Raw genomic sequence first — 12,425 nt, 5'->3', positions numbered from 1 at the left:
AAAATAGATGGCATCATGAGGTAGGAAAATTATGTGGATATATTGAAGCAACATCTCAAGACATCAGTCAGGAAGTTAAAGCTTGGTCGCAAATGGGTCTTCCAAATGAACAATAACCCCAAGCATACTTCCAAAGTTGTGGCAGAATGGCTTAAGGACAACAAAGTCAAGGTATTGGAGTGGCCATCACAAAGCCCTGACCTCAATCCTATAGAAAATGTGTGGGCAGAACTGAAAAAGCGTTTCTGAGCAAGGAGGCCTACAAACCTGACTCAGTTACACCAGCTCTGTCTGGAAGAATGGGCCAAAATTCATCCAACATGTTGTGGGCAGCTTGTAGAAGGCTACCTGAAACGTTTGACCCAAGTTAAACAATTTAAAGGCAATGCTACCAAATACTAATTGAGTGTATGTAAACTTCTGACCCACTGGGAATGTGATGAAATAAATAAATCATTCTCTACTATTATTCTGACATTTCACATTCTTAAAATAAAGTGGTGATTCTAACTAACCTAAAACGGGGAATTTTCCCTAGGATTAACTGTCAGGAATTGTGAAAAACTGAGTTTAAATGTATTTGGCTAAGTTGTATGTAAACTTTGACTTCAACTGTACATGGTGGACTTTGCTTTGAGGATAGTAAAAACAGCACAATTACAATACTTTAAATTTTTCAAAACCTTTTTGTATTTAGCTAAGCAAGTCAGTTAAGAACAAATTCTTAATCTACAATGACTGCCTACCCCGCCAACCCTAACCCGGACGACGCCGGGCCAATTGTGCGCTGGGACTCGAACCTGGGTGTTCTAATGACGAGTGTTTGCACCGGCCGACTCATTTCGTTAATGTGTAATAAGAACAAACCTCTAGCCCGCATTCTCCTAACGGCTCACTTCAAGTTTGGGATGTGAACTTGGGTGTGAATGAAATGTTGTCCCATGGATTAATGAGATGTGGATATTTCACCATGGCCATGATTCAATGAATATAATGTGGCTATCCCAGGTCTGCACTATTGTATAACGGATCAATCATGCTTACTTGATGATGGCTTCCTGTCTTGTGATTTTTCCAGATGTTCTGTGAGGGTGACTGTGTGCCTCACTTCCTCTCCCTGCAGGTGGTCCTGATAACCAGGTGCACTTTGAGGGTTACCAGGTGTCTAACCAGTGCATGGCCCTGGTCAGAGATGAGTGTCTACTGCCCTGCCGAGACGCCCCTGAGCTGGGCTACGCTAAAGAGTCCAGCACAGAGCAGTACGTACCAGATGTCTTCTACAAGGTACGGTTACAAGGAGACAGTCACTAAAATCTCTCACCACTTCACTAATTTTACTGCTCCTAATGTTTCTTTTTTGGGGGGCTAAAATGGCAGGAACAAAATGTTGATTTAAACAAACAAAGACAAAAAAATGTCTTCCAGTAGATTGAGTTAGCCGAAAGGGAACTCTGTGTGAATAAATGGTGCTAGCTTGGACCTGAGGTAAACCGAATGGATTACTGCTTTATAGAACTAACAAAACGTTTTCATCACATGACATCTTTCCAAGAATGTGAGAATGACGGAATGAATGCAACCCGAAGATCTTAATCTCTCTGTTTTTAGAGCATTTATTTTTTTATTTGACCTTTATTTAACTAGGCAAGTCAGTTAATAACACATTCTTATTTTCAATTAAGGCCTAGGAACAGTGGGTTAACTGCCTTGTTCGGGGGCAGAACGACAGATTTGTACCTTGTCAGCTTGGGGATTCGTACTTGCAACCTTTTGGTTACTAGTCCAACGGAACCAAAATTTTGTGCACAACATTTGCGCGAAATAAGCTTTTGGTGCGTATGGAACATATCTTGGTCCCTTTTTATTTCAGCTCAGGAAACAAACACTTAACATGTTGCTTTCATATATTTGTTCAGTATATATTCAGAGCCAAATCCCTGAAATGCTTAGAGAAGATCTTATGTCAAGTGTTATTGGAGTGTTGTGGTTGCAGGTTCACTTGGCACATCTAAAGCCTTTAATTATGAGGTGTTACTACAGACCAAGTGCTAACAGTCAGTATCTAAATAATGTGTGAAATGCTTGATAGGGTATGTGATGTAAACGGAGAGGTATACTTTCTTGGGAACCAGAGAATATTGATTAATCAAACTGTCTGCTCAAGAGGAAGAATATTCTTTTGTACCTATTAGATGCAGTGATCTATCTAGGAGAGCCAATGTTCCAAAAGCTGGGCCTAGAATGGTGTGTAAGAGATCATACATAAGTTTCTGACTCTTGTGTCTGATGTGATTCATAAGGAGTTTCCAGACGCTGCACTTGACAAATGTGCTGCTTCTAATTATTGATAAACATTCACCTGTTAACAGTTCTAACAGTCAGTCTCTTAAGGGTCTGTGGATTGATGGGAAATTGAGACGCTATGTTTGAAAGAGATGGGAAAGAGATTTTGGTGGGCTGCACATCTGACTGGCTGACTTACTACAAATTGAGAAATGATGACTAAACTCAACAAAAATAACTGTATTATGAAGCCAAGATGAATGATGGGGGAAAAAAATCTTAGGAGTACTTTTTAAAATTATGGGCAGAAAGACAAATTCATCTTTCATTGAATCATCTATTCCTCACACAACCATTTGGTGTTATTTTTATTCCTTTGTTGGTTCATTGATTCCTTCATTTTGATTCCTTCAATGATTATGATTCCTTCATTGGTTCATTGATTCCTTCATTGATTATGATTCCTTCATTGGTTCATTGATTCCTTCATTGGTTCCTTATGATTCCTTCAATGATTATGATTCCTTCATTGATTCCTTCATTTTGATTCCTTCAATGATTATGATTCCTTCATTGGCGAAGGTGACAAACTTAGGCAGGAAATGCCAACAACTAACAGTGAGCGATCGTATTCATGCATCAAAAAAGAGAAAAGCATTGTAAGTTTTGAATTTTGTTAAGTTAGTGTGGGAGAGGTGAGAATTATTATTGATCAATACTTATACCTGGCATTGACAGCTTGGAAAGCTACTGAGGATGGTAGGAGTGGCCATAAAGTCAGCTATCTGTCATATCTATAATCTGAGTCTAGAGGAAGGTTGTTAGTTATCTGGCCTGGAGGGAAGCCAAAGTCATTCCGCTACCCAAGAGTGGCAAAGTGGGTTTTACCAGTTCTAACAGCAGACCGATCAGCTTGCTGCCAGCTCTTTAAAAAATTAAATGTAGGATTTTTGTTGTTATTGACCAAATACAATGCTATTTCTCTGTAAACAAATTGACAACAGACTTTCAGCATGTTCATAGAGAAGGGCACTCAACATGTACTGCACTGACACTAATGACTGATTGGTTGAAATAAATTGATATTTAGAAGGTTGTGGGAGCTGTACTGTTCGATTTAAGTGACGCCTTCGATATTATTGACCATAACCTGTTGAAAACGTATGTTTAATTTTTTATTTTTATGGCTTTTCAACCAATGGCATATTGTGGCTAAAGATCTATCGATTGAATATAACTTTTCTTTAATAGAAGCTTCTCTAATGTCAAATGTGTGGTGTACATTTACATTACATTACATTTAAGTCATTTAGCAGACGCTCTTATCCAGAGCGACTTACAAATTGGTGCGTTCACCTTAAGACATCCAGTGGAACAGCCACTTTACAATAGTGCATCTAAATCTTTTAAGGGGGGGTGAGAAGGATTACTTTATCCTATCCTACCATGTACCGTGTACCATGGCAGCTCTCTAGGCCCTCGTTACTATGTTTATCAATGACCTGCCACTGCTATTTAACAAACCCTGTGTGTCCATGTATGCTGATTCAACCATATACTTGTCAGCAACCACAGCTAATGAAGTCACTGAAACCCTTAACAAGGAGTCTCAGTCTGTTTTGGAATGGGTGGCCAGTAATAAACTGGTCCTGAACATCTCTAAAACCAAGAGCATTATATCTGGTACAAATCATTCCTGACGCTCTAGACCTCAGCTGGATCTGGTAATGAGTGGTGTGGCTGTTGAACAAGTTGAGGAGACAAAATTACTTGGCGTTTCCTTAGATTGTAAACTGTCATGGTCCAAACATATACAGTACCCGTGAAGTTTGTACACACCTATTCATTCAAGGGTTTTTATTTTCACTATTTTCTACATTGTAGGATGATAGTGAAGACATCAAAACTATGAAATAACACATGGAATCATGTAGTAACCAAAACAGGGTTAACCAATCAAAATATGTTGAGGTTTTTCAGAGTAATCCACCCTATGCCTTGACAGTTTTCACACTCTTGGCATTCTCTCAACCAGTTTCACGAGGAATGCTTTTCCAACAGTCTTGAAGGATTTCCCACATGCTGAGCGCTTGTTGGCTGCTTTTCCTTCACTCTGCGGTCCAACTCATCCACAAACCATCTCAATTGGGTTGTGATTGTGGAGGCCAGGTCATCTGATGCAGCACTCCATCACTCTCTTTGGTCAAATAGCCCTTACACAGCCTGGAGTTGTTTGGGTCATTGTCCTGTTGGAAAACAAATGATTGTCCCACTAAGCGCAAACAAGGATGCCGTATTGCTGCAGAATGCTGTGATAGACATGCTGGTTAAGTGTGCCTTGAATTCTAAATAAATCACAGACCGTGTCACCAACAAAGCCCCCACACACACCAGCACACCACCTCCTCCATGCTTCACGGTGGGAACCACAGATCGTCCGTTCACCTACTCTGCGTCTCACATAGACACGGCGGTTGGAACCAAAAACCTCAAATTTGGACTCATCAGACGAAAGGACAGATTTCCACCGGTCTAATGTCCATTGCTTGTGTTTCTTGGCCCAAGCAAGTCTCTTCTTCGAATTGGTGTCCTTCAGTAGTGATTTCTTTGCAGAAATTACACCGTGACGGTCTGATTCACAGTCTCCTCTGAACAGTTGATGTGTCTGTTACTTGAACTCTGAAGCATTTATTTGGGCTGTAGTTAACTCTAATGAACTTGTCCTCTACAGCAGAGGTAACTCTGGGTCTTCCTTTCCTGTGGCGGTCTTCATGAGAGCCAGCTTCATCATAGCGCTTGATGGTTTTTGCAACTGCACTTAATATTAAGTTCTTGAAATATTCTGTATTGACCTTCATGTCTTAAAGTAATGATGGACTATCGTTTCTCTTTGCTTATTTGAGCTGTTTTTGCCTAAATATGGACTTTTAGCAAAGAGGGTCATCTTCTGTATACCACCCATACCTTGTCACAAGACAACTGATTGTCTCAAACGCATTAAGAAGGAAAGAAATTCCACTAATAAACTTTGAACAATGCACACCTGGTAATTGAAATGCATTCCAGGTGAAGCTGGTTGAGAACGCCAAGAGTGTGCAAAGCTGTCATCAAGGCAAAGGGTGACTACTTTGAAGAATCTCAAACAAATCAACATGTATATACATACACACACTTTTTTTGGGGTGACTACCTGATTCCATATGCGTTCTATCATAGTTTTGATGTCTTCACTATTATTCTACAATGTAGAAAATATTTTTTTTAAAATATGAGTAGGTGTGTCAACTTTTGACTGGTACTGTAGATTCAATAGTTGTAAAGATGCTCTGTTTTTTTTTGGACACCACACTTCAAAAGCAAGTCCTGCAGGTTCTAGTTTTGTCTTACCAGGCGTGTGGTGCAGGGAAAGATCTAGTTAAGCTGCCCAGAACAGAGCGGCACATCTGGCTCTTCATTGTAATCAGAAGGCTAATTGAAATATAATTTCCAGTTTTTTTTAATGAGAAACAATGTTGTGAAATTCCAAATGGTTTGCGTAGTCTACGTACACACACACAGCTCTTGACACGTACACACACACAGCTCTTGACACGTACACACACAGCTCTGACACGCTCACACTTACCCCACCAGACATGCCACCAGGGGTCTTTTCACTGTCCCTAGGGCCAGACACAGCTCTGACACGCTCACACTTACCCCACCAGAGGTCTTTTCACTGTCCTCATTCAAAACAAATTCAAGGACGCAGTAGGTATTAGAGCCATGGAACTCTCTGCCGTCTCCTATTGCTCAAATGAACTGCAAACCTGGTTTCAGAAAACAGAAAGCAAAGCCTCGCAGCACAACGTCTCTCCCCTATTTGACCTAGATATTTAGTGTATGTATTGATGTGCCATTGTATGTAGTTCTGTCCTTGTCTATTAATGTTCTGTATTGTGTCATGCTTCATGTACTGTGTGGACCACAGAAACAGCTAATGGGCATCCTAATAAAATACCAAATAACTATTGGAGCAGTTACAGCTGTCGTATTTCTCTCCATTGATTGTCATTTTTCTTCATCCCCCCTCAACAGGACAAAGATAAATTTGGCAATGACATCACATATTTAGCCCGGCCCCTTCCTGTGGAGTACCTTATCATAGATGTAAGTATGAAAGAATGTGGGTGTGTACATTTGCCGTTTTTATGCAGATTTAAAAGAAGGGTATCAACCAATGACATGAGGAGTGGTAGGGCAGGTTTTAGAGTTTAGGATCCATAGCAGGGCAAGTCAACGGAGTCAACGCTTCTGACCGTTTTTAATATTAGTTCATTAACATTCTCCATCTAACTAGCAAGTGTTTCACATTTCTAGTTGCTGTGTGTGTTTTGCGAACAACTGAAGGTTTGCCCGACGCTGTAACGATGTCTTTCTCCTTCCACAATAATGTTGTAAAATATTGGCAGCTCCACGCCATACAGAAATATCCAAATCACCACTCTACCCACCTATCATGAGGTTGTTCTGTCCAATGATGAGCCTAAGAAAATAAAGAACTAGATGGACTACTGGCACCAGCTGAGAGCATTTTGTTACTTCTCTTGTATTCCTCTGTTGTCGTCTCGTGTTCCGCTCTGTTGTCGTCTCGTGGTCCTCTGTTTTCATATTCAACTGACATCTGTTGTCTTGGCTCGACATCTCGCTGATGTCAAAGGGACTCTCCAAGATGGAACTGTCTTTCCAGTCTGTTAACTCTTCTCTAACTAGCAGACTGCGCTATGGGATTAATTTAAGATATTCTTTGAGTTATGGTTTCAAATGTTTTCGGAAAATGAGCAGAGGGACTCGGCTGTCCCATCTTCAGGGGAAAGCTGGTTCCACCATTGTTATGCCAGGACAGAGACGTTATAACTTGGCTCAGCGGGAGAGGTGTGGAGGGCCAAGAGACGAGAGGTTCCAGTCAGTTAACTTTGTTTGTCACTCCTTCTATGCAGATAACCACCACCTTCCCCAAGGACCCCCAGTATACCTTCAGCTCCACACCACGCTTTCCCATAGAGAACAGAGACATCCTGGGAGAGACACAGGTACACATTGACACACACACTACAGCTAAATTGGTTGTTCTGATGTGTGAGGTTTGGTATTTTGTTTTCTTTCAGTGGTTAAAGAATGACCTACATACAGAAGGCTCTGAAAAGTGTTTTTCTGACCTTTTTTTTAACCTACTTTGTCAACAGCCATTATTTCTGTTTTTTTATATATTTTTTATTTTTTTCACCTTTATTTAACCAGATAGGCTAGTTGAGAACAAGTTCTCATTTGCAACTGCGACCTGGCCAAGATAAAGCATAGCAGTGTGAACAGACAACACAGAGTTACACATGGAGTAAACAATTAACAAGTCAATAACACAGTAGAAAAAAAAATGGGTAGTCTATATACAATGTGTGCAAAAGGCATGAGGAGGTAGGCGAATAATACAATTTTGCAGATTAACACTGGAGTGATAAATGATCAGATAGTCATGTACAGGTAGAGATATTGGTGTACAAAAGAGCAGAAAAGTAAATAAATAAAACGGTATGGGGATGAGGTAGGTGAAAATGGGTGGGCTATTTACCAATAGACTATGTACAGCTGCAGCGATCGGTTAGCTGCTCAGATAGCTGATGTTTGAAGTTGGTGAGGGAGATAAAAGTCTCGATCTGACCTGATCACAGGATTGTCTGCCAATTCATCCTAAGAGTCCCTGGGCTATGGGGGTCATAGGAAGTTATCATATTCCATGTTTCCCCTTTCCTGTGTGTGTGTGAGACAGGATTTCCACAGTTTAGCTACGTACCTGTCCCAGGGCACCTCGACTGTATTCCTGGACATGGTGTCTGACTTCCACCTGCTCCTCTTCCTGGTCACCAACGAGGTCATGCCTCTCAGAGTAAGTTCTGCACAGACACACTCAAATCACACACCCAGTGGGACAGGTACGTAGTCACTCACTCACATACAGACTTGTACACTAGGGTTGGTCATGCCACTCACATACAGACTTGTACACTAGGGTTGGGCGAATTTACAATTGCGTTTTATCGACAAGAGAGAACAAAACAATTGCTAAATATACTTTTGGAATAGTAAGTTTAAACAAATGATCATTTATAACATTACAGTAATTGTTTTATAGATTTAATTGACATTGTTAGCTTAGCTCAGCCATACTGTTGGGTAACTTTCTGTTACTGTAACGATTGAAAAGCCATACTGTAATGTGTCTATCATTGAAGATCTGTTATCAAGTTAAACTAATAGGCCTATTAGGATATGCCTTTTACCTATCAAACTAAAAATGTGTTCTAGTATAAAAAAAACGACCAAAGTTTCAGTATACTGTGAACAACTGTTTTTACAGGAAGATGGGACAATATTTCCTTCCAGACATCGTCCAACCGTATCGCGCGCACACACATCCACACACCCTCACACACTCTCAAACCAAAAACGTTCGAGCACTATGTTTTGTTTTGTCACGCTACAAAAGGTTCAGATTATCACCACACGTTTGTTCAATGTGGAAATGATTGTGTATTTGTCAACAGTACTCTCCCCCCCCCCTTATCTCTTTGTTCATGGCAACTTGGCTCTAAATCCTTGATTGATGTCATCTATCGTTAACAATCGTTAAAAATCACAATGTTTCCCTGCATTATCTTGGTGTGGCCAGAAAAGACTTAAGTAATGTTTTTTATTTTTTATACCCAAATATGTTCTCATTATTTGTTCCCAGGACAGCATTGGTCTGCTGTTGGACGCTGTGAAGACGAAAGACGAGGAGCTGGCTCAGACCTGGAAGAAGTCTGAGCAGTGGGCCACTATCGAGCAGTTGTGCAGTAAGTACCTCTGGCCATCCAGATGACATGCCTTAGTTGAAATGATTACATTTCTGTCACTGTTGAAGAGTAATGAATTGTTTTGTTTTTCTTAATTCCATTATTTTACTTTTAGATTTGTGTGAATTGTTAGATATTACTGCACTGTTGGAGTTAGGAACACAAGCATTTAGTTAGATATTACTGCACTGTTGGAGTTAGGAACACAAGCATTTCATTACACCCGCAATAACATCTGCTAATTATGTGTATGCGACCAATAACATTTGATTTTGGATCTGATTTTAAAGTGATTGAGTTAAACTTGTCTTGCATTCAATTCAGTAGAACTTTATTGACCACAAAGATACATTTGGTTGGAGCTCCTTTCATGTATCATCCCTACATATAAAAAGGAAGTCTGAAAAGTCCTTCCTGGTAAGAGTCCCTGACCCCTCTCTCCCTCCTCTCCTCAGGCACGGTGGGAGGGCAGTCATCGGGCCCTCAGGAGTACGGGGCCATGGGCGGGGGCCCCTCTACCCCAGCATCCTCCTCGGCGATGTGGTCTTGTCTCCACTGCACCTTTATGAACCAACCAGGCACAGAGCTCTGTGAGATGTGCAGCCTGCCGAGGGGTTAAACCCCACCCCTGCCCTGGCCCCCATGTTTCCCGAACACCTCTACCCACCCGCTTCCCTTATCCACCAACGACTTCGCACCGGGATTGGATACTGCAAACAGCTGCGTGATTGGATGTCTCCTCTTGCCCCCCCCCTTGTCCATTCAATCTCAGACTGCTGTGGGGTTGACAAGCGCAAAACGATGGCATTTGTTTACACCAAATCAAATGATTTAACAAATAATGACTGTGCTCTCATCTCTCTCACGCGCTCTCTGCCGTGGCCCCTGACTGAGACTGGCTGGGACATGTTTAGCTGAAAGCACTTAGGCAACAAGGCTTCTTCCCTCTTCCTCACGTTCCTCCATGACCTGGCGCCAATAAATGTTGCTGTGCTTCAGGGACAACAGCAAAGGAAAGACTCAATCATTTTAAGTTATATGTCACTCACACCGACCGGTGCACCCTCTCGCTCTCGCGACTTATTCTGGAAAGTCTGTGTAAATAATATACATTCCTTGAGGAAGGATTGATTGCTGTTTTATTTAATTGCACATGAAGCATTTTGTTTTCCTGATTGTAGCTACAGTAGATATCGGGTGTGTTTTTTTTTCTCATTTCTCCCAAGAGTTATCAGACACTGACGGTCTATCCAGAAGATCTCTTGATTGGCCCAAACCTCTTCACAGAGTTATACAATTAACCTATCAGGCACTATCATAAACCTAGCTGTTTTATTTGAGTGTTTTTGTATTGCAGTAGTGATGCGTTCTCGGTTGCTCAGGCACTTTCCCCTAAGTTGATGCCCTGCCCTCAGGAGTGAGTTTGGAGTGATGGTCCTAGCATTTAATGAAACCATTCAATTTTGGGTTATTTGGTAAGTTTGATAAAGTTTTGAAGCTTATAGTACGCCATGTTTCTTTTGTTGACAGCTTTGAGATGCTTGCTTACTGGGTTAGCTACCAACACGGCATCTCTCTCTTTCTCTCCTTCCCTGTCTTGCATCGGTTCTCCTCTTTCGACTGGCGCCCGTCTAGGAGGGGCCAGAGAGGTATGGAATGCTTTTTATTCCTCCGACGTTCCCTATGGATCTCTCTCACTCTGCCTTCAAAGACACTATAGGTCACAGGTCAACATAGAGGAGAGAGAAAGATGCCTTAATGGTCCCATGCCTCTTGGCAGGCCAATGTGCTCTGCACCTGGGATGGAGAGAGGAAGAAAGCTGGCAAGGGAAGCAGGGGGAGGGGGAAAAAAGAGGGATTGTGAAGGAACTGGGAAAGGTGGTGACCAGGCAGGGCTAAAGAGCTCATGGTGTGTTTGCTTCTGTTACGGAGAACCAATATTTTCTCTCCACACTAAAAAGCTGTAAAACTGAACTCATTCCAACAGTAATTATTTGACGTCAAATGACTTATGTCCCCACAGCACAATCAATTCAGTAGGGAATGTTTTCTCTTCTCATGTCCCCTTTTTAGATACAGATTACAATGATCTAGGTACATCATTAATGTCTGAGAATATGAATGGGTTAGTGGTTAGCATGAACAAGTACCTATTCCACAGTGTCTCTTGGTCAGCACAGGGGAGGTGTCTGTGTTATTTCACACAGAACGCTGATTGAATTAATTCAGCTTTATATTCTTATAAAGTGGCCAAACCTTGACACTGCTATTTTGATGGCATTCAATGAAGTTTTCGATTTGATTTTTTTTATATTTACTCCCTAATTTGACACTGTAGCAGTCAGATTTAGTCTAACCGATACCTCAACTTTTTCCACCCTTCAGGTATTTCCTGGAGAGGGATATATGTAGCGAGCACATGTCCAAGCGGTTGAGCCTGTCGTCACTTGAGGTTTTCCTCCATTTTGGGGCTGATATCAGTAAATGATCCTTGTCAGTTGAATGGAGAAGAGGGGTCATGGGTTTCACATTATACTTTTTTTTAAATCCCAGATTAGTTGTTTTTTTTGTAAGCGCTCTGGAGTCATTTCCATTGAAAAAGTTTGAGTTTTTATTTTGTAGATTTTATTTGAGAATGGTTTAAGGTTATTTTGCCCATTTTATATCCACTTCCCCCTGTGTGAGTTGTTGAGAACGATTATCTTAAAATGCATAAAATAAGTCCCCGATCTGGTCCAGGGAGTTACGTGTGGGGCTTGTTGATGCTGAGTTTCAGCCATACACAACGCCTTGGACCAGAGCTACATAAATCCTAACTTCCCACTCTGCGCTGAAGAACTGGACCCTGAAAGAAAGTTGTATGATGCTGTAGACCTGGATTTTAATTTAATATCAGAAATACCAGTAAAACAATAAACAATTCCTATCAATGAAGCACCGTGTTTGTTTTGGCTGATTTTTGTCTTCTTAAAACCTGTTAAGGCTTGGGGTTCCGCCTCGACAACATCCGCTGAAATGGCAGAGCGTGAAATTCATTTTTTTTGTTGTTGAAATATTTAACTTCCATACATTCACAAGTGCAATACACCAAATTAAAGCTTAACTTCTTGTTAATCTACCCATCGTGTCCAATTTTTTTTTAAAAGAAGCTTTACAGCAAAAGCACACCATACGATTATGTTAGGTCAGCACCTAGTCACAGAAAAACATACAGCCATTTTCCAGTCAGAGAGGAGTCACAAAAAGCAGGAATAGAGAGATAAAATGAAC

The 12,425-nt window shown here is 41.1% G+C and overlaps 1 protein-coding gene across 1 annotated transcript in view; it reads left to right on the top strand.

Moving 5' to 3' along the window:
* The window catches only part of LOC115117682 (nuclear protein localization protein 4 homolog), a 29,514-nt gene extending 17,425 nt beyond the window's left edge, over window positions 1-12,089 (top strand). Inside the window, exons 12-17 of the mRNA XM_029646173.2 lie at window positions 1,124-1,284; window positions 6,361-6,432; window positions 7,263-7,355; window positions 8,090-8,206; window positions 9,053-9,155; window positions 9,611-12,089. Of these exons, the coding sequence (XP_029502033.2) occupies window positions 1,124-1,284; window positions 6,361-6,432; window positions 7,263-7,355; window positions 8,090-8,206; window positions 9,053-9,155; window positions 9,611-9,774 (710 nt within the window). The 3' untranslated portion in view covers window positions 9,775-12,089. The remainder of the gene's footprint in view (window positions 1-1,123; window positions 1,285-6,360; window positions 6,433-7,262; window positions 7,356-8,089; window positions 8,207-9,052; window positions 9,156-9,610) is intronic.
* The last annotated feature ends 336 nt before the right edge of the window (window positions 12,090-12,425 follow it).

Source organism: Oncorhynchus nerka, linkage group LG16 (assembly GCF_034236695.1).
Source record: "Oncorhynchus nerka isolate Pitt River linkage group LG16, Oner_Uvic_2.0, whole genome shotgun sequence".
In the NCBI taxonomy this organism is placed as follows: domain Eukaryota; kingdom Metazoa; phylum Chordata; class Actinopteri; order Salmoniformes; family Salmonidae; genus Oncorhynchus; species Oncorhynchus nerka.
This window is presented reverse-complemented; position numbering and strand designations above follow the sequence as displayed.